This window comes from Myodes glareolus, chromosome X (assembly GCF_982192425.1).
Source record: "Myodes glareolus chromosome X, mMyoGla1.1, whole genome shotgun sequence".
Classification (NCBI taxonomy): domain Eukaryota; kingdom Metazoa; phylum Chordata; class Mammalia; order Rodentia; family Cricetidae; genus Myodes; species Myodes glareolus.
In genome coordinates, this window is record NC_142053.1 from 90,666,987 (window position 1) to 90,689,517 (window position 22,531).

The window sequence follows — 22,531 nt, forward strand, 5'->3', positions numbered from 1 at the left end:
GTTTCCCACCTTCTATGGCTACTCCAGTTTAAACACATATTCTAAAGAGTCAGCTAACATCCACCTATGAGAGAAAACATAGGGTATTTGTCTTTCTGGGTTTGGGTTACCCCACTTAGAATTCTGGTTTCCAGCTATGCCCATTGCTTGAGAATTTTATAATATGCCATTGTGTATATGTCTACATTTTCAGTATTCATTCATCAGTTGGTGGGCATCACGGTTTTAATTTGCATTTCCCAGATAGCTAAGGATGTTTGAAAACATACTTCTCAGCCATTTTGCATTTCTTCTTCTAAGAATTTCATTTAGTGCCATGCTCCAATTTTTAGTTTGGTAATAGTTTTCTTGATGCTTAGTTCTATCTATATTGTAGATACTAACCCTTTGTCAGAGCTTTAAACACTTTCTTTAAAGAAGTGAAAGGAATTTATATGTATTAAAAATATGTTTTCTTATTCCTAGTAGTTCTTGTGATAATGCAAAACATATAGTAAATATCTGATTTTCCCCACTCCTTTCTTTGCAGATTATTGCTATTGCAGCTCTTGTCCATCACAGTTTTGCATTAGATAAAGCACCTCCAAAGCCTCCCTTTCAGACGCATTTCTGTGGTATGCATTTTTAAGAGTTTAATTTTTTTGATTTGATTTTTCTTTGTCTGTTGGATAAGTAACTTTGTCTTTTGAAACTTGCTTTTGAGAGTAGTTAGGGCATTTTTTTGGGGGGGGGTTTCTGAGACAGGGTTTCTCTGTAGCTTTGGAGCCTGTCCTGTTACTAGCTCTTGTAGATAAGGCTGGGCTCGAACTCAGAGATCCACTTGCCTCTCCCTCCCGAGTGCTGGAATTAATGGCTTGTGTCACCACTGCCTGGCCTAGTTAGGGCATTTTAGTGAAGATGCTTGCTTCCAGCGGTGGAAACTTGAGTTTTATTGAATAAAATCTGTGATGAAGCAGAATGTTAAGGAATAAATGAATCTTTACCTATTTGTGAGACATTATAGTAATGCCAAACTGGAATTCAGTTGTGTTATGCATAAAATTCAGTAGGTGCAATAGTTTCATAGATTGCGGTATGTGTGTGTTTTGTGAGTTGGTCTTCAAGGAGTCTGACATTCCGTGTTCAGAGCTTGTTTAATTAAGTAAGCATTTTGTTTAAAAAGAAAGTAAGAATTAAGATTCAATGTTTTATACTTTTCGTATTTTTCTAGTCCACAACCAGAGATTCTTTTCAACAACCTCTTGTGTGTGGCTTTTTGAGTATTAGGAATACTGAGAAGAGCCTGGGAAATACTTAGAAGAGAATAGTTGTTGGTTCATGTTAGCATGTATTTATTTACCTCTGCTTATTTCACTGTGTGAATGCCTGCTTTGTATGGAAGAAGCCTTTCGTGTGGTAACAGAAGCCTTGGTCCACAGTACCTCTCAGTTTTAAGAAAGTTGAACTAAGTTTCTCTTTGAGGCTTTGATGGTAATTGGATTTCCTTTGGGAAAGATTGTTCTAATCCTCCGTTCTAACTTGGATAGAAAACAAATGTTTGATCAGAGCATTTTGTACAGTTATACAGATATAAGGGTCCCTTCTTGGCTGTTGTTTTGAGGTCCCACAATATGACTAATTGGAGAGCTTGACTTTCTTAACTCTGTAGGGCTCATGTGAAATTTATATTAAAGCAATTTCCGTTTAAAAGCATGTACTATCTGAAATTGGTCTAAGATGAGTGACAAAATCTTGTTTTTTTCTTCCTATAGTTGTCTCTAAACCAAAGGACTGTATTTTCCCATGTGCTTTCAAAGAAGTCATTAAGAGAAAGGTAAATTACTCATTTCTTTTAAGTGTAGTATATCTGTTTGGAAAGAGAATAGGAAAATAGTATCTATTCTATATTTTACTTTATTAGATCTCTTCTTTGTGTATTGGACTATGGTTCTAACTTGATGAAATGCATTAGGAATATAAGACTAAACATGTTTAATAATTCTTAAATTAGTTTCTGAAGATGATGGAATTATGATATGGATACATTCAAACCTACCATCAGCGTATATGGAGGCTTTTCCAAAATGAGCACATATTTTGGGACCATGTTGGATAGAGCCCTTCTCCAACTTGAGGGAAACCATGTAGCATTGGGAATATTTTGTGTATTAAAAGACCATGTACCAACAGGGTTAATATTTGCTGACCCAAGCCCATCAGTGATTTCTGAACTCAAGTATGTTGTGTGAAGTTCATATCATAAACCCTTAATAAAATGGCAGGGGAAGCATTATAATGAACTGAGTTCTTTATAAAAATAAATATATTTACTCTAAAGGATATGGTGTTTGAATAGTACTTTATTTGTTTTGTGAAATGATAGTGTTGAAAAGGTTGTAGGTTTATTTTGTTTGTTAATATTTTCATGTGACAAAAATAGATGGTGCAATTTATAAGGTTCCACTCTAATGCTATTTCAGTTGACTTCTTAGAGGTAAGGGTTACTATTGTATTACTGTCATTTGTGATCTGTCCTGAATTATCTATTCAAATAAAATGACTTAGGAAAGTTCCCGTAAAGTCAAAGTGACATTTTTAAAAGATGAGCTATAGAAAACATAATAGTAATCAACCTTTATTTTAAAAGTGTTTTAGTATGAGCAGTTTTGAGTACCTGATAGATATTCACTAATCCAAGTTGAGGTTTTTTGTGTCTATTTGAGACACTGCAATTCCTGAGCTGGAGAGATGGCTCAGCCATTTAAGGCTAGCCTTACAACCAAAAATATAAGATATTTCAATTCTTCAGTACATGTTTACGTTAGTTTCTTATTTATTGTTTCTCACCCTGCTATTTGAGATTAGTTTATAGAATCCTTGGGATTTTTTTGATACATACATAAACAACAAAATCTTCCAGGGATTATATAGCAAAGAAAGCAATGTTTTGAAAAGGCACTCTGGTTTATATGCTTTAAATGTGTCCAGTGTGCAAACATGTCTTTGTGGAAGGACATTTCTGCTCTTGATGTTGCTTAGCACTTAAATTTTTGCATGATTTACATGCATATTACTAGAATGAGTTCCTCAGAGATTTTGTGCAGTTATTATTATACAAAACCTGGAATCAGAAATTTTTTTGCTATATCTTGTTTAGAAGTGAATGATTACATTTAACACTAAGAAATCTTACCCTGGTTGGGCAAGAAAGTAAGGCATGTGGTATTTTAAAGTCTTGATTGGTATCTTAACAGAATATGAAGGTTGAGGTTGCTGCAACAGAAAGAACTTTGCTAGGATTTTTCCTTGCAAAAGTTCACAAAATTGATCCTGATATTCTTGTGGTGAGTAGATATTTGATCATGTCATGGGGACGTGTTTTCATTCCTTCATTCTTTTCTGTGCAACTTTCTTAGTGATTTGCTTTTTATTGATTATTTACTTTTGAGTATCAAAGGATGTTTTAGAATTAAATGACCCAGTGGATTGGTGAGATTTGCTCTTCTATCTAAGAAGAAATAATCCTAACCCATGCTAGATAGTTTTTCCTGGTGTAAGAGCAGTTCTTGAATTAGAAGTCAGCTCAGGATATTTAGTGACCTACACTAACAAAGTAGCACTTCAGTAAATGAATATGTATAAATTGCTAGATTTGTGATTTTTTTTTTGAGACAGGGTTTTACTGTGTAACAGTCCTAACTGTCCTGGAATTAGATCTTGTAGACCAGGCTGGCCTCAAACTCATAGAGATCCACCTGCCTCTGCCTCCCAAGTGCTGGGATTAAAGGTGTGCACCACCACCGCCTGGCTTAAATTGCTAGATTCTTGTAACACACTGATAAGAATATGATAACTGATAAGAATATGGTAACTGATAAGTGAATATGCGTAAATTGCCAATATCTTCATGATTCTAATTGATTTCCTTGGTTTGGGACATATTACAAATACAAAAGTAAATATTTTAAGAGCTCAGTGGATCTTTATGATTCCTTGAGAGAGCTCAGGGGTAGAGATTTGTTTTTCATCTTTGCAATTTACTGTATTCTCATTGGACTGTGAAGCTAGTAATTTATTGTTGATTTGTACCTTTTCCTTGTAGTAAAGCCCATTTTCCTTTTGTGTATTCTCTGACCTTCCTTAGTTTAAGAGGCTTCTTGATCCTAATTCTTTCTTTTCTTTTGTCTGAGTTACTGGATCAATCTGATTATTTTTTTTAAGCAGTGGGTAGGCTATCAATTCCTATTTATTTTAAATGTGATATTATTAATTTGGTTACATCAACAACTTGTGGTGTAAGATTAGAGATAAGTAGATATGTGAGAAAAACTATGGAGAGGCTGGGGATATTGCTCAGTGGTAGAGTGCTTTCTGCGTGGAAGGCCCAGTTCTATCATTCGTTCTGGAGAGAAAAAAAAAGAGTGTTTACTGTGTCTTCAACCTCATTTTTCCTGTTGGACACCTTAGCTGGTAGTGGTATAGCTTATATCTGTATATGGATTGTTGCCAAAGTCTGTGTAACCATATATTATTTCAGGACTTTTCTTTAAAGTGCCAGAAAGATTTTATATACAGTTCTGTGACTTATCAGTAGACTCATACCACCCTTTAAAAACAGTCTTTTTGAATCCCAAGTAGATGTTATGAGCCTAGGATACCCAGCCTAAGGTATTAGAGACAAGTATTTGACAGATCCAGATGCAGGATGAGACCCTAGCCATAATAATTTGGAAATAAGTTTTTGTCCTGCCCCTCTGTTCCTTTATTAACAAATAAACTGCCATAAATGTGTAGATATATGTATACATCTATATTGCATGTATTATGGCAGTACATAAGATATACATACATATGTTATATATATCTATATATTATGGCAGTACATAAATATGTACAATATATGTACATTTATGTAGTGGTAAGCTTTTTATAACCTAAAATTAGTCATTTTAACCACCTTTAAATGTAGATTCATTGGTACTATATAAATTCATAATTCAAAATTATAATTAGTAATTCATAATTCAAAATTATAATTCATAATTAAAAACACTTGCTGTTTTGCTATCTCTGTTGCTCTTTATCTTTTAAAATTAAAACTCTAGACCAGTGGTTCTCAGCCTGTGGTTTGCGACCCCCTGGAGGGGTTGAATGACCCTTTCACAGGGATTGCTTAAGACAGTTGGAAAGCACAGATATTTACATTACAATTTATCACAGTAGCAAAATTACAATTATGAAGTAGCATGGAGTCACCACAAATAAGGAACTGTATTAAAGTGTCCCAACATTAGGACAGTTGAGAACCACTGCTTTAGAGCATTATTTCCCCATTTCTCCAGACCCTCACAACTACTAGTTCATTCAATCTCCAATAAAATTTTGTTTATTCTAAGTGGTAGTATATATCTTTAATTAAAATAATCTATGGATTGATCTGAATTATTTGAAATATCCTGATTTTTTTAAGTAAACCTAGCTATGTTAAAAATGTTATTCAAAGGATATAAATTGGAAATTATAGAAAACTCAGGTTGTTTTAAGTAACTTTTATTTTTTCGTTTTTAAAGATTTATTTACTTTATATGAGTGCTCTTGACTTTATGTCAGAAGAGGGTATAGATCCCACTACAGATGGTTGTGAGCCACCAAGTGGTTTCTGGGAATTGAACTCAGGACCTGTGGAAGGGCTGCCAGTGCTCTTAAATGCTGAACCGTGTCTCTGGTTCCATAAACTTTTTTTTTTTTAAGTCAGGGTTTCTCTGTTGCTTTGGAGCCTGTCTTAGAACTAGATCTTGTTGACCAGGCTGGCCTCAACTCACAGAGATCCGCCTGCCTCTGCCTCCTGAGTGCTGGGATTAAAGTCCTGCGCCACCACCACCTGCCATAGTCCCATAATTTATCTACTGTTTAATTTTGTTTCCTAGTATTTACTAGTATTTATATATTGTTGTGCACTGATTAAAGGTCCAACTCAGTAGTGTTCATGCTCAGTTTTTAATGAAATTAGTTTGAGTTCCTTAGAAGTCCTGAATGTAAACGTATACAACATAGGCTTTTTTTTGTTTAAGTTCTTATTGATCATGTAAAAGGTATGGGACATTAAAATATGCATTTGGCTCCACCATTGTAAGACTTGAGCAGTAAATTAAAAGACACCATATGAACCTTATATCAGTTAGTTTATTTCAGCAATCTGCTTAGCAGCCTAGTTAATGTCAAAACTAATGAATACTGTTGATACATAAATTCCTGAAGTAGAAAGGACCCCAATTGGAGGTAAGTTCTTGAGTTAAGAGACTAGAGAAAAAAAGGCTAAAGAAATTCTGTGCATTTGAAAACAAATCATCTAATTTGTATTTGTTATGTGATTGGCTGTCTTTTTCTGACTAGGGTCATAATATTTGTGGTTTTGAAATGGAAGTGCTTCTGCAAAGAATTAATGTGTGCAAAGTTCCTTACTGGTCCAAGATAGGTCGACTGAGGCGATCCAACATGCCAAAACTTGGGGTAATTTCAAAATTTTACTTTATCTGGTTTTTAAATATGAGGTAGCTACTGGGGAGTGAGTGCACTGTCTTTTGAATAGGAATTGATTTAACACCAGAACTGAATAAATAAAACGTTGCTTGGCACTGCATGTGATGGTTCTCAACCTCCTACAATGTCAGTGTGAAGAAGGAAGTTAGTATTTACCCTGCCTTTCCTGTAAATTTTTACAGCATAACCGAATACTGCTGGTTAATGACGGAAATTTAATTTTACAGACAGTTATAACAAATATACATGGGCAGAACTAGAAAAGCCTTTTATAGTTTCTAATGAAGTGATTAATTCAGGCAAAAATGATTAATGCATGAAGCTGTTATATCAGTGACTTGACTCTGGAGATGATTTTACCCCCTCTTCAGTACTGCAATTTTAACTTTGGCACTGGATGTCTTTCTTGAAACCAGCATTGCATTTATAAAAATAAACACTGCTACTTTTAAAAATCAGCAATTTAATCTAAGAATTAAATCAGTGATGAAAGATAGTGCATGCATGTTACCTTCACTTTGACATTCTTGAAGGGATAGCCCTTGGGCAGGCTTGGCAGGCTCTAAAATCATTGATTATTATTTAGATTGAAAGTGGGAAGATTTAGTGGAAGGGAGATAAGTACTTTCTGTTGGAGCTACCTCTCATAGCAACTTTTATTTTGTTTTTATACATTCTCAAAGGGATTGTGTGGCTTCTTTGAGCTCATTTATCTAGAAAGAACTGAGATTTGAGCTCAGAACCCAAGGCCTTTAGAGGCCTTTAAAACTTTTTAAAGTTTATATTACTATCTTTCCCTCTTTCCTCCCTTTTCACTTATTCTTATTTGTTTGTTTGTTTGCTTTTTGAGAGTTTCCTGTAGCTCAGACTGGCCTCTTAATATTTTTTTTCTTTTTGAGACAAGGTCTTGCTGTGCTTGCATGTATGGGCTTTGGTACTTTCTTGAATAAAGCATTTTCTTACTAAGTGTGATAGTGCTTATGCTTGAAATCTTATTTTACCTAAAGGTTACAACTAAAGTGAACATGTTGTTTCAGCAGAGAATTTAGGAATCTGTACCTTTTATAATGCCAAGGGTTTCTAGAGAACTCTGTTCTTAGGAATCAAGAGTTGGGGTACAGCTCTTTTTACCTCTGTTCATATCTTTAAGGTGATAAGGTCATTTTTAGCATTTATTCAAGTACTTGTTTAGCTGCTGCTTCCCTGACTCCTTTGAAATTTTTGTTTGTTTGGGTATTTGTTATTTTGAGATGGGAGGGGAGTCGGTGGCTGCAGCTTACTACATAGCCCAGGCTGACATTGAACTCATGGCAGTCCCCAAGCATTGGCTTCCAAGTGCTGGCATTGAAGGCATAAACCATCATGTGAAACTCAAGTTTTTCTTTATATGGCATCTTCTTGGTAAGGTCTTCCCTGATCACTCTTAAGATACAGTCCTTCCAAATTCTGTATCCCTCACCCTACTTTGTTATCTCCTTTGCCTGTATTTATTACCTTCTAAAACCGTTTGACTTCTTGATAACGTTGTATATTTTTATTTATATAACTAGGAATTGTTGTTTTATTCACAGTGATATACCGAGTGCCTAGAGCATCATCAGATATACAGTAGGTGTTCAAAAGCACCTGACTTATGAGTGGAAGGAGAAATTTAATATTGTAATTTTGGGGACACTTTCAAAATAGGTTAGAATAGATTGTTTTCAGTATTTGCCTCTTCATGAGATTTATTTTGATTTTTTTTTGATTTGTTTTGACTTTTAGAGCCGGAGTGGTGAAAGAAACGCTACCTGTGGCCGAATGATATGTGATGTGGAAATTTCAGCAAAAGAATTGATTCATTGTAAAAGCTACCATTTATCTGAACTTGTCCAACAGATTCTGAAAACTGAGAGGATTGTAATTCCAACAGAAAATATACGAAACATGTATAGGTATGATCCTGTATTACTTAGAATTCATTTTCTTGAATTGAGCAACAGTAAGGTGCTTCTACTGTCCTAAGACTGGAGGTACACCAGCCAGTCACTGGTGCCATGGAGCAGAAAATAAATGTCTTTATACCAATTCCATCATATCCATTATTTTCATACTTTAAATTAGTTTATCTCTTGAATTATTCTAATGGAATCATTTGACCTATATTGTAGAATATTATTTTAAGATATGTTACATTCATTTATGCTGTGAAATACTTGTTTAATGACGCAAAGGTGTGTTGCCTTTTTTATGTTGCATTTGTTTAACTCTGTAAAACTGTGCTACTTTTCTTGCCTAAAACACCTGATTGATCTAATAATGAGCTGAATATCTAGGCAGGAGAGAGAAATAGGTGCGACTGGCTGGCAGAGAGGATAAATAGAGGGAGAAATCTAGGGAAGAATGCGAGGATGGTGGAGTGAGAAAAGGAGAGGAGGATGCCAGTCATGGAGTAAGAAGTAAAGAAAGATACAGATAAAGAAAGGTAAAAAACCCAGAGGCAAAGCATAGTTTCTGCTTCTTATTGAGCCCTTTTCTAAGCCTATTTCTCCTGAGTTCTTCATCTACTTCTCTTTTGACTATTTTCCCCTCTAGACTGTCTGATGTGTAACTTAGATACTGGGGTTACTGCCTCCCACCTGTATATCTTTGCTTTAAACATCCTACCAAATTCTAGATTCGTCTACCTACCTGATATCTAGTACGAACCTTCAGCTTGTTAAAAAAACTGAACTGTTTTTTCTCTTCCTAGGTTCTGTTTTAAGTCTTTCATAACGGTATCAATGACAGTTATGAATGTTATAACTTTCTGAAAGCCTTCAAAGTCACCTTCTACCTCAGACCTCTTAGACAGCCTTGATTCTTCTGTCTTACATCCCACGGTAGATCCATCAATGGACTTTTTCAGCCTTGTTTTTCTTAAATAAAGCTCCTAGTACTTCTTTAACTTTCACTGAACCTACCCTACCCTAAGCTACCATATTCTTTTTTCCCCTGAATCACTGAATGTTTTAGTCCATTTTCTGTTGATAATACCACATTTTGGATGATGTAAAAAGGAAGGAGATTTGTTTTGAGATATGATTCTGGAGGTCCAAGATTGGTGGATCTCCTCTGATAGAGGTGTGTAATTGTTTAGGGTATCATTTGGTGTGTGAAAAGTACATTCATGTCTATAACCTTTAATCTCTCTTAATCTCTCTTATAAGGTTACCCAGTGTTCATTCATGGAGACTCAAATAGCTTCATCTTTAAATACCTTAGTATATGTGTGTTCACCCTCATAACACTTCATGGGTAGCTGATAGTACTAATGACATCAAGGTCTGAGGGTCTGTCTATCCTTGTATGTCCCATAGCACTTCATCATGGGGATTAAACACCCCTCCCCAGTTTCAAATGGAACAAATAATATCAAATCATAGTAGTAGGTTTATGTGCTAATTTTGTTGCCCTCTTCAGGTCTCTTCATAATTAATCCAGGACCAAAGTAATCCTGCTCAAATTAAGTCTAATCAAAGTTTCTTTGTGACACTACTTTTACTTAAAGTCCTTGCTTTAGCTTACTAGTTTCTGTACACTGTGTCTTTGTGGTATTGATTTTAAGTTATTTTATTGCTGTTTCTGTTATTCCCTGATCCAGCCATATCGACTTCATTGTGTTCCTGTAACTGCTAGATTAGTGCCTCACTCAGAGTCTTTGTGCTTTTATTTGGAATGCTCTTCTCTAAAATACCATCTATTAGGCTTGTCCTGTCACTTCTTGGTCTTTCTTTTCAGTGGCTTTTTCTCTAGCTCTCTATGTAAAAATTCAGTTTCTGCTCCTGAAAGTTTAAATTTTCTCTGTTTCTTACCCCATTGTTTGTCTTTAACACTTATTTACCATTGTATAAATATTGTCTGTTTATTTTTCTTTTTTATACTGTGTTTCCCCCACCAGGACAGGAATTCGTGTCTTTGATCATAGCCAGTGCCTGATACATAATCGGGTTGTAATATATACTTACTGATTGAATGAACAAAAGAATTTAGATAGTTTTTAGGTTATAGTTAACACTACATAAATTTTAAGCTATAGTTAACACATAATTTCACTCTATTTTTTTGTTGTTGTTGAGAGAAGGGTACTGGGATTGGTGGTATAAATGAATTTCTAATTATTTAGCCACCTTATTTTAAATAGTTTCTGAAGCCAAGGTTCCATTTCTCTGAAGTTACGTACACCAAAAATTCCTTGTAATATTTTAAGTTCTGATTATAGTCATTGTATCTTTTAATTGCTTGATTCTGTTTCATTCTTACTTTTCTGTACAGTGAATCTTCTCATCTGTTGTACCTGTTGGAACAAGTCTGGAAAGACGCCAGATTCATTTTGCAGATCATGTGTGAGCTAAATGTTCTTCCATTAGCATTGCAGATCACTAACATCGCTGGGAACATTATGGTAAATTTAACTTAGAAAGGGGGAAAAAGCATTTCCTGTTGGATTCAGTGTTTTCTTGGGATAGTTGTTATATGATAATGAACCTAAATGCATGCTTATAAAATGAGGAGCTAGGATTCTGAAATTGAGCTTTTGTAAAAGCAACAACTGGTTGGGAAAAAGGGAGGAATGCCAGGTGCAGTATGTAGAGATTTGAGTGAACATAAGGATCTTATCTCTAACATTTGGATGTTTTTAGTGGAGTGATACACTGACAGTATTTTAAGCTCTCTTTATCTCCCTTAATGCTTAAAGAGAAAGCTAGATAGTTTAGAAAAAGTAACCTTTGTTGCTGAGTAGTTGGAGGTTCCATGATTAAATAAACTGACTCAACATTGCTTTCGTTTGTGGTGGTTTTAAGCTCAAAGTTTTAAAAATTCTGTTTAATAGTCCAGAACACTGATGGGTGGACGATCTGAACGAAATGAGTTCTTGTTGCTTCATGCATTTTATGAAAACAACTATATTGTGCCTGATAAGCAGATTTTCAGAAAACCTCAGCAAAAACTGGTGGGTACAAGAGTGTACAGTACTTTGCCTTTTCTTTTCCCTCCTTTTTATTGCCTAGGTAATCTTTTAAAAAATTGCTTTGCATCTGCTTCTAAAATTATAATTTTCTGTAAATTAGGATCAGTCTTGAGCTTGTTCTGTTGTATCTGTGTGATTGTTTCCCTCTCTGTTTTTCTCTGCAGAGGCAAAATTGTGAAATGCCTTTGAGGACTTCATTAGACTTTTTTGATATTTGCTCTCACTAAGACTTAAATATCAGTTAAACCTTTTGTTGCTTTAGCTTTTGAGGTTTTGTTTTTGTGGTGTAGTTTATAGATATGTTGAGTATCCCTAATTCAAAATGCTTGGGATTGAAGTGTTTTAGATTTATTTATTTTATTTTGGAACATTTGTATATATGTGATGAGAAACCCTAGGATGGGAATATGTCTCTAAACACAAAATTAATTTGGGGATTCACATGTGTATATATGTGTGTATGGGTGCTTGTATTACCTGAAAGTGGTTTTATAATATTTAAACTTCCTGGCACATGTGATGATGTGCTAATTTCTGCTCGTAGAGTCATTAATTTTCACTTAAAAATCTTCAGATTTTGAACTTTAGATTTTCGGATTGGGATTACACAACCTGCTACTAGTGCGATTATGACACCAATCATGTTTCTGAACTAGATCCTATGACTTTGGAGCTAAAACTTAACTCTATTTTCCATTTTATCAGTACTGATAGTAATTAAGAATGGGAATTTAGTGTTAGCGTGTGACTCAGTTTCATATATTTTTAGGCATATTATTGAAAATTGTACAGCAAATACTAATTTAGATCTATTTAACTTCTGCAGAGGCATTGAATGCTCTTAGTAAACTACTTGAAGGTGGATTTTTCATTTTGTGGGCATAGTTATTTTAAGAAATTCATACTAATAATGGCAATAAGCCATGCATGATGGTACTTGCTGGAGTTGGGAGATTGAAACAAGAGGATTACTCGAGCCCAGAACAATGTACCAAAACCCCATATCATAAAAATAATAATAATTAGAATAGTAATAATGAATCAGAAGAATGTTTTATCCCTTTTTCATCATAAATATAAGAGTAGTGGTTTTTTTGGGGTGGGGGATTGAGACAGAGTTTCTCTGTATAGCATTGGCCATCCCAGGATTTACTCTGTAGACTAGGCTGACCTCAAACTCAGTGATTCACCTGCCTCTGTTCCGAATAGGATTAAAGTAGGATTAAAGACACGTGCCACCACTGCCCAGCCAGAGTAGTGAATTTAGTAAAACTCCTTTACAGTATCAAAATTTATGTAACATGAAACATTTTAATACCTATTGATTTTAAAATAAAATTTTCTAATTTTTGCTTATTTTTAAAAAATATATATTTTAAACATGTTCTAATGTAGCTCAGGCTGACCTCTAGCTTCTTGTATATCTGAAGATGCCTTTGAATTTACTACCCTCCTGGATGTACCTTCCAAGCCACTGGGCTTATAGATATGTGTCATCACACCTGGTTTTATGTGGTACTGGTAATGGAACTAGGGTTTTCTAAGTGCTGGGAGGCCACTATGTTAGCTGAGCTATATCCCTAGCCCTCACATGAAATTTCTAGGATTCCAGAGACATTTAAATAGAGAATTCAGAAAACTGGTTATTTACTTAAGAAACTACCATGCTTGGCATTCATTTGGATCCATAAACATAATATGATAATAGATTTCCTCTGTGTGGGTAGGACCACTAAGTAGAAGTAAATATTTTTTGTAACCCAGTACTGTAATTCATTAGCTAGTTGCTAGCTGATGATGTTTTATTTCCATTTGAAATAGGGAGATGAAGATGAAGAAATTGATGGAGATACCAGTAAATACAAGAAAGGACGTAAGAAAGCGGCTTATGCTGGAGGCTTGGTTTTGGACCCCAAAGTTGGTAAGACTTGGTAGCAGTTTGGTTTGCCCCTGGTATTAAGATAGTGGTTCTCAACCTTCCTAATGCCGTGACCATTTTATACAGTTCCTCATGTTGTGGTGACCCCCAACCATAAAATTATTTCATTGCTACTTCATAACAATAATTTTGTTACTGTTATGAATTGTAATGCAAGTATCTGTATTTATATTGGAGGTAACCAAACTGGTTTCTTAATGACTTTAGTTTTATCTTTTATCTTTATACATGTGAAATCTAGTTTACTAGTTACTTAACATGGAATTAGTATGAATTCTTTGCCATATGTCAATACAGCTTTATTTACATACCTTGAATCTTAAATTTCACTTACCTTTTATATATGTTACTTTTCTAGGTATTTAGAATGCTGTTAGTTTAGAGGTGTTAGAAAAATATGCAATATCTCACTTTTGGTCTTTACTCAGAGTTTTGGTCTCTGCTCTAATAGAGAGATTGCTGTTTGGCCTGTAGTAGAATTACCTAATTTTCCTTCTTTATGTGAGAATGTCCTCATCTTTGCCCAGTGTGCCAGGTAATTTGGAAAACAATGTTTAAGAAAGTAAAATTACCACTGAGTTAAAATTTAATAGGAAAGTGCCTTTTCTTTGTTGTCCAGAAGGAAAGGATGGTTTGTGATGTTTAGAGGTTCATCTTTACTGTTTTTCAGACCATCTTAGTTGTTTGCAAGTATGTATAGCTCAATATTATAATTATGTATATTCACATTTAGTGTGAATTTTATCAAGTAACTCAGGAGGAGACATTTTTCACAAACAGTTTTATTAGTTGTGATGACAAGGAGTGATACTTTTGGTGTTAGATATTGGTTTGGGTGCTGCCTATTTAATTTCTTTTACCTCAGTCTCCTTTTCTATGAAAAGGACATGATGGTATGTACCACAGAAGAGCAGAAGGAGTAAGTGGGACTGAGGTGATAGTAAAGTTGGGTGGTAATGGCACACGCCTTTAATCCCAGCACTGGGGAGACAGAGACAGGCGGATCTCTGTGAGTTCAAGGCCAGCCTGAGCTACAAGAGCTAGTTTCAGGGAGGGCTCCAAAGCTACAGAGAAACCCTGTCTCGAAAAACTAAAAAAAAAAAAAAAAAAAAAAAGGTAAGCTACCAATGCAAGTTTGCAGTTCTGTTTCAGTGGACATTTATATTCTCAGTTTCTTCTCAAGGTGAAGTTAACTTTTTATAAATTCCTAGAGAAATATAGTAGCTTTCTGTTCATCCTTTACAAGAAGAAAGGGTGGATCGTTCCACTACTGATATTTATATATCCATTTCTTGATTGATCTGAAACCATTTTTGTAGAGGTAAATGTGCTGACAATTTTATTCCTTGAAGGTGAGGTTTTAAAAGATATATTTGCAGTATAACCACTAACTGCGTTTTTATTTATAGTGGGGTGAGAATAGTGAGAAAGAATACTTAAACTTAACTATGTTTTTTTTGGAATCAAACATGATAATTTGTAAAACAATTGACAAGGGAAGGTGTTTGCACATAATAATGACATGTTTTGGAACTGCCTGAGAACAGGCTGGTTGTCACCAGTTCTCAAGAAAGGCAGTCTTTTCACTCTTTCTTTTGTGATCTGTGTTTTACTGTAACCTAAGTCATTTTATAGATTTGTTGTTGACCCCCCCCATTTTATCTGCTTTACAGTGCTGGATGTTATACAGTTTCTATATACAGTTTGTGTATAGTGAGGTGTTTTGATGGCATGTTTCTTTTGCCTTTTATTTGATAATATGTGGCTTTTTTTGTTTTAGGTTTTTATGACAAGTTCATTTTGCTCCTGGATTTCAACAGTTTATATCCTTCCATCATTCAGGAATTTAACATTTGTTTTACAACAGTACAAAGAGTTGCTTCAGAGGTGCAGAAAGCTGCAGAGGTTTGTATTCAGCTGGGGCTCTTGAAGTCAGTTTTAAAGGTATTTCTTTAAAAGAGCCAAAGGGGTTAGTATTATTTCTCTTTCCTTTGAATGGTTGCATTAATAACATTCTTTCTTGGATATGTTCATGTGTCCATGTGTGTTTCTGTGCAAATGTGTTTTGCGTGAATGCTCGATGTTGACTGCCAGCCAGTATCTTCCTCTATCAATCTTCACCTTAAATTTTTGTGATAGGGTCTTTAACCAAACCTGGAGCTCATCATTTTTACTAGACTGGCTAGCTTGTGAGGTCCTGGAATCTGCCTGTCTCAGTCTCACATCCCCCAACTGGTTTATAGATGTGTAGCACCATGTTGACCTTACAAAATATTCATTATTATTCATTATTTTTGTTTGTGCGTCAATGTAAATGTACATGTGGAGGTTAGAAAACAAGGACTTATCCCTCCTTTCACTGGTTACTGGGGATCAAACTAGTCTGTGAGGCTTGTACATTAAGAACTTTAACACCAGCACTTGGGAGGCAGAAGCAGGTAGATCTCTGAGTTTGGGATCAGCCTGGTCTATAAAGAGTTCCAGGACAGCCAGGGCTACATAGAAAAACCCTGTCTCAAACCCACTTCCCCCCAACAACAACAACAACAAAAAACCCTTTACCTTCCTACTGGTCCTGTGCTTGCTCTTTCCTAGATTGTGGTCATACAAATTTGGGTCTTCATGCTTTTTCAGTAAGTATTTTGCTGATTGAACTCTCTCTCTCTCCAGCCCTAATTAAATACTTTCTTTGTCATCAAAAAGGAAGACCAACCAAAAACAGATTTAGACTGGTTCTGTGTCTTTGTTAAAAAAACAATGTTGTAGAAATATAATTCACTTACCATACAGTCTACTTATTTATAGTGTGCTGTGATAGTTCTTAGTATCTTCATAGAGTTTGTAAACCATTGCTTCATTCAGCTCGATTATTCCACAAAACCCATGTAGCTGTAACTTCTAACAAGTTCTTCTATCCATCCCAGTTCTAGTCTGTCATTAATTTTTTTCACTGTAGATTTTTATTAATTTGTTCTTTGCCAGTTTTGTGAATATATATAATGCATTCTGTTTGCTTTCATCCACACCCTCTCCTATATCCTTTTTCTCTACAAGCCCCTCTTCCCACATTCATGTCTTTTTGTTTTATTTTTTGACTTACTGAACTTAACCTAGGCCATGTGTGCGATCATGAGTTTGGAACTGTCTATTGGAGATTTGTCTTCTCAGCAGCAACCACGAATCTTTCTGATTGTAAAATTGCCTACTTTGGACATTCTATGTAAATGGAATCATAAAGGATGTGATTTTTGCATGTGTTTGGCTTGTTTCACTTAGCATCCTGTTTCTGAGAGTCATCTGTGTTTTAGCATATATCAGTGCTTCATTTGTCCGTATTTCTAGAATAATCCTGTCTCAGTGCAGCATAGGATTATTACTCATCACATTTATCCATCTTACCATCTATCCCTCCCTTCTTTTTCTCCCTGCTTTCTCCCCATTTGTTCTCCAGGTACTGAATTTATAGATCCTTTAGTTTCAAACTGTCTGGTATTGTTTTTTTTCAGTTCCAATTCCATATTTCTAGACGAGAGTATCTGTTAGACTTGCTTGAGTCAGTCATCACCCCTAGTCCCATCACTTTTCTCCATAGAAATGGATTCATTCACTATAAATCTGACTGTTAAAACTGGACCTCTCTGTGGGATTAGAGGATAATTTTACAGAGAAAGTATTGGACATACAGCCCCCCAAATAAGCAGCTGCTATTGATGCTCTTTGGCTTTGTCCTGAGATTTTCTAAGTAATGTGACAGTTATTCTTCTGCTTTCACAACTGATGCCTACCAATGTTTTACTTCGGGATATATAATAGAGTGGAAGGACTCAAGAAGTCATCTTAAGAAACACTATATGTGTATTAATATATGAATTCTTTATCATTTTCATGTACAGCACCTCATTTGGTTTTCAGAGCAGGTAGTTTCACCCTAGAGGTGGTGGTAGGACTTCAAATGAATTATAAATTTCCTGACCCAAGAATGTTTTAGATTACTATTTAGATTACTATAAATGTTTTAGATTTATATGACTAGTTGCTGAAGTACAGTGGAAGGTATACCAAGGTCTCTTTCATAGGTTTGCTATCATCATGTGCTATATTGGAAAACAATAGGTCCTTATTAGTATTGTAAGGGTACTTATTTTATGATATTGATCTTTATAAAATCACATACTTTTTAAAGACTGGGTTATCAAATGGCATTGACTTGACATGCTTTAAGCCAAAAGGTTTATTTTTAATTTTGAACCTTTCAAAGGGTAACTGCCTGGCTGTTCTTTGCAGCCTGTTAATAGAATTAATGGAGGCTTGAGAAAAAAAGCCCTAATGCTTTCCCTGCTTTTTCCTGCTGTAAATTTTAATATAAGAAGACTGCTGATTGCCTTTCTAAAATGTTGCTATTCTTCTGGTGATTGCAAAGCAATTTATAGGTAAAAGGTACTCCATAAACACTAAGGAATATGTGTAATATATGTGTGTGTATATGTGGATTAATTTTAGAAATGTCATGACCTATTTAAATGTGATCCAATTCTTAAAAAGAAATTTGCTGATTTAGTATATAACTTCTTTATTTTTAACAGCAAAAGCATTTATAGTAATTGTTGAGAAACATTCTATAGCATTTTGTTTGGTTGTACAAATGTTAAAAAACAAAGAGTTTAGCTGGGTTTTTTTATTCTTAGGAATTTTTCTTAACATTTGTATTTTAAAACTAATTTTCCCAATCATGTTGCTCCACATTTGTAAAACTCCATCCTTTTATAGTAAATCTAAATTTGTAAGGAGCAGCAAGGGTGAGAGATAGAACTGGGTACAGGGGCATGATGGGATCATACAGATCTTTTTCTTCTTTGTGTTCTTTGTGGTTCTGTTCTTTTGGTTTGACTTGTTTTTATTTTGAGACAGCGACTTAACTCTGTAATCCATACCGACCCAAAACATGTTATACGGCTCAAGGCTGACCTTGGCCTCATTTTGATCTGTCTGCCTCAGCCTTCCAAGTCCTGGGACTCGAGACTGGTATCACCACACCTAGATGAACCCCTTTTGAGATTTCTCTCATGCATTATTGATTTCCTCATACAGGAAAGATTTCTAAGGTGTGGTAATGGGATAAAGCACTTGTCAAATATTACTTTAGAAGTTATTTTTTAAATTAATGTTTAACTTGTCTGAAGTTTCTTTTGTGTGTTTTTAAGGATGAGGAACAGGAACAGATCCCTGAGTTGCCAGATCCAAACTTAGATATGGGTATTTTGCCCAGAGAGATCCGGAAACTGGTAGAGCGGAGAAAACAAGTCAAACAGCTAATGAAACAGCAAGACTTAAATTCGGACCTTGTTCTTCAGGTAAATCTTTTCACTGCAGCATGTTTGCTTGACAGTTTCACTTCTTATCACTTGGTTATTGAGGAGTGGGATTAATAGTATGGTGTGCTTGTTTTATTTTGGATAATAATCATTCAGATGCACTAGACTGCCTCAGAATGGAAGTCTTCTCTAGCTGCAAGGCCATATCTGAGCAGATATCTTACAGAATCTTGGGAAATCAGTAGTCTATGTACTTGCTTCTAAGAGGGTAGGGCAAGATGAATCTGGGGAGACAGATTGAGTATTAAGTATCCCCCTTACCCCTGGATATTGAAAGGTTCTCCCTCTCATTGTGATCTAGAAAGATATCCAATGTAATGCTTAAACATCTACAGATACTGTTGTTTATCTTTTGTCATTCTTGGTCTGCAGTATGACATCCGACAGAAGGCTTTGAAGCTCACGGCAAACAGTATGTATGGTTGCCTGGGATTTTCCTACAGCAGATTTTATGCCAAACCACTGGCTGCCTTGGTGACATGCAAAGGAAGGGAGGTAAATGACAAAATAAAATTCACATCAATAAATATGTAAATATATGCTGTAATATGGAAGAAGTAAGTTTATTACCTGTTTTTTACAGCTTGAAATATTTCTTGTTTAGAACAAGTTTGAGACGAATAGGCACTTGATTAAGAATTTGTCAGTTCTGCACGTGTGTGCAATTATTGAATGTCTATATGCCAGGCTTTCCTCTAGGCAATAAGGATTGAGTGTGAAACATTATGTAAAGCTTGTATTTGACCCAGACTTGTGGGGGGAATGGGACGAAAGTAGAGTACCTGAGTTGAGTAGAGGATAGTTTGGGAAAACAACTGAATAAGTATAAAACTATTTAGGATGAATATAATAGAAGTAACATTCTTCTGATAATTCAGATGGTGGCAATCTTGAGAATGTCTGGAGGCTAGCTTAGATTTAGATTGGATTAGTCATTCTAACATAGGAGCTAATTTTTATTTATTTTTTAACTGACAGTTTAATGTATAATATGAGAGCAATTTAGAATTCAGGAGAATAGCAGTAGATCCTTGTATTTTTTTTACTAAGAGGGAGAAAACAGAAAGGGCTCAAAAACTCTGTCTTCTGCATGTTGTCTTTGAGTAATAAATCTCTAGGCATTTTCAATAGGTTGTTGGGCATATGAATCCAGAATTCTAGGTCTGTGTCACAGATGGAGTTCTATACTGACTTGAGGATGACAGATGATAGACCAATTACCATTTGCTACTTTCACTTTATAAACATTTTAAGTTAATCTGCTTTAATGCTTTGTGTAGAGGTTTTTATTTTTATAATCTGTAAAAACATGGTTATATTAAACATTGAATTCAATCAACTACATTAAGATACTGATTTCTTGCATTGAATTTAAGGTTTCTTAGTTGAAACATAGTTCACAGTGCTCATACTGAGCATCTGGACTCAGAAACTCTAGAGTGATGATTGGCAAGCTATCATATTGGCAAATCCCAACCTGTTATCTGTGTTTGTTACTTGGTACTTTCAGGACAACTTAACAAGGAAATGATTTTTATCTGTGCTGTCCATATATAATAGCCTCTAACCACAGGTGGCTGGTAAACATTTTTTATTTGGTTATTCTGGATTAGACGAGGAACTGGATTTTTACATTTATTTAGTTGTAATTAAAATGAATTTAAATGTGAATAGGAAATATGTGGGGAGTGACTACTGTATTGACAAGTAAATATTCAGTTGTGACATGAAGCACACATCATGATATTTCAAGTCACTTTTCTCTTGTTGCTTTGTCTCAGAGATGTGGGTTAGGACACAGAGGAAAAGAACAAGACATGTATTGAATAATGATGGTGTGTTAAGAGCTGTTTTGTGCGTTATTATATCAAAAATGCTTGAGTTCTTTAGCATATAATAGCATTCTCCTTTGTAGATGAGGCTACCTTGAATTGAATCCGCATCTTCCTGATTCTAAGTCTTTTACTGTAATTGTGTTCATCTTTAAAGGATAGTTTTTGCAAGTGTAGTTCTGCTTTGTCTTCTACCTTATTCCTTGACAGTCATTCTTTCCAATATCAATTATTGCATAACATGGACTTTTAATTTTCTCTTTTACATAAGAAATATATAGATATTTTTTAGGGGCTAGTTGAAATGAAAGAAAGATGATTTCAGATTCTTAGGCTAAGTTTGCCTCAAAATTATGTAAATTTCGTTTCTGTATATATATCCAGTGGCTTCTGATAGAATACCATCTTATTTTTGCATTAGGAAATGCACTCACTATGCCCCAACTGGGTGATAATACATAGGTTGACTGTTGAGATTGGATAAAGGTTACTCTTAAGTTTCTCACGAGAGGCAATAGTTGACAATTTACTCCCTTGGTGTGTGCCTCTTGCTGTTGAGAAATCCCTGTTGTTACATTTTCTGCATTGGCTCAGAAATCCACAAGCTTAAAAGGGCACCGTTGATAACGATAAGCCCCAAATTTGTCCAATGATCTCTCCAACTCCCCTAATCCACTGTATTTTAAGGGCAGTATTTTCTTTTAGCTAGATTTTTAATAGGGAATTTTAAACTCAAATTTTATTCTTTGTTGATCAACATATAACAATAACAGAACTAAGCTAAATTTTTACTTTTTGTTTTATAAAATATAACGATTATATATCATAAGTAAAATATAAAACTTTCGAGCTCACATCACTAAAAAAGAATTTCAGGCAAATTTAGAAATAAATCATGGATTCAAAGTCTTAGTTTCTGTTTTCTCCCTATATACAACACCTTCTACAGTTGTAGTTATGTCCTTACTGTGAATTTAATGAGAAGCAGTAAGTATAGAATACACCTCTTTGCCAGTTCTTAGTTTGGAAGATCTGAAGATCTCTATAGAAGTTATTTACTAAAATAATAATGATTGTTAAAATATTGGTAGTAATTAGTAACACTGACAGATAAATAGTCTAGTGAAAAATATGTTTCATTTTGCTATCATTTTCCTATATACTGTGGAGTCTTTTGTTTTTAAATATTTTCATTCATGTTTTGAGACAGAATATGACCATATACCATAGGCTGACCTTGAACCCAAGATTTTTAAGTGCTATAATTGCAGACATACACCTGTCAATCATTTCTTAATTGTTAAAGAGGTAGGAGGGGTGAAGTTGAGATTTTAGAATACTTCCTGTTTAAATTAAAATTAAAGTTAATATAGAAATGAGAAGGAATCCTGGTAACATGCCTTTGAAAAGATTATAAGGGTTTTCATTTCGATATGGATTAATGCACAGTCTGGGGAGTCATAAAATTTTGTTTTGGTATGGTCTTGATGTTCTCCTTCCCATATTATTTTTAAGTAGATTGTGTGTGTGCTGAGTTTTGTTGGAATCATGCAGATTTGCCTTTGGTGGCCTATTAATTTCTGTTATCAAATGTATTATGATTGCTAAAATACTGAAATAATTTCTAATTGTACTTTTAAAAACAGGTTTATAATAAAAGTATTATATTCTATATGTCAAATGGGCATCAATATTATCTTTTTGCAGGTTTTATCTTTCATACTTCATCCCTTCTTCAACTATCCCATAATTTTTAATTGCTTGATATTAGAGGAATTAGTTGCTGTTGAAAGAATTTTATGTAGGAACCTCGCAGTATACTAGTTATTTAAAAATAATTAAGTGAGCATTTCCAGGGAAGAAATACAGAAACTTCATT

General features: G+C 34.7%; 1 protein-coding gene and 1 non-coding gene across 6 annotated transcripts in view; both read left to right on the forward strand.

Annotated features, from left to right (window-relative positions):
- The window catches only part of Pola1 (DNA polymerase alpha 1, catalytic subunit), a 306,054-nt gene that overhangs the window by 38,278 nt on the left and 245,245 nt on the right, over positions 1-22,531 (forward strand). For 3 of the 5 annotated variants that reach the window (XR_015000445.2, XM_048449783.3, XM_085685002.2), the window contains 11 exons: positions 530-614; positions 1,752-1,813; positions 3,234-3,323; positions 6,373-6,489; positions 8,284-8,453; positions 10,813-10,942; positions 11,372-11,491; positions 13,331-13,430; positions 15,229-15,353; positions 18,650-18,799; positions 19,193-19,315. Coding sequence is in view for 4 of the 5 variants with exons in the window: in XM_048449783.3 (XP_048305740.1) it covers positions 530-614; positions 1,752-1,813; positions 3,234-3,323; positions 6,373-6,489; positions 8,284-8,453; positions 10,813-10,942; positions 11,372-11,491; positions 13,331-13,430; positions 15,229-15,353; positions 18,650-18,799; positions 19,193-19,315 (1,272 nt within the window). In the remaining variant the exon portion in view is untranslated. The remainder of the gene's footprint in view (positions 1-529; positions 615-1,751; positions 1,814-3,233; positions 3,324-6,372; positions 6,490-8,283; positions 8,454-10,812; positions 10,943-11,371; positions 11,492-13,330; positions 13,431-15,228; positions 15,354-18,649; positions 18,800-19,192; positions 19,316-22,531) is intronic. The other 2 variants (XM_048449784.3, XM_085685001.2) reach the window with 2 other exon arrangements.
- Positions 14,601-14,727, forward strand: LOC125410359 (small Cajal body-specific RNA 24). The gene has a single exon (XR_007235024.1).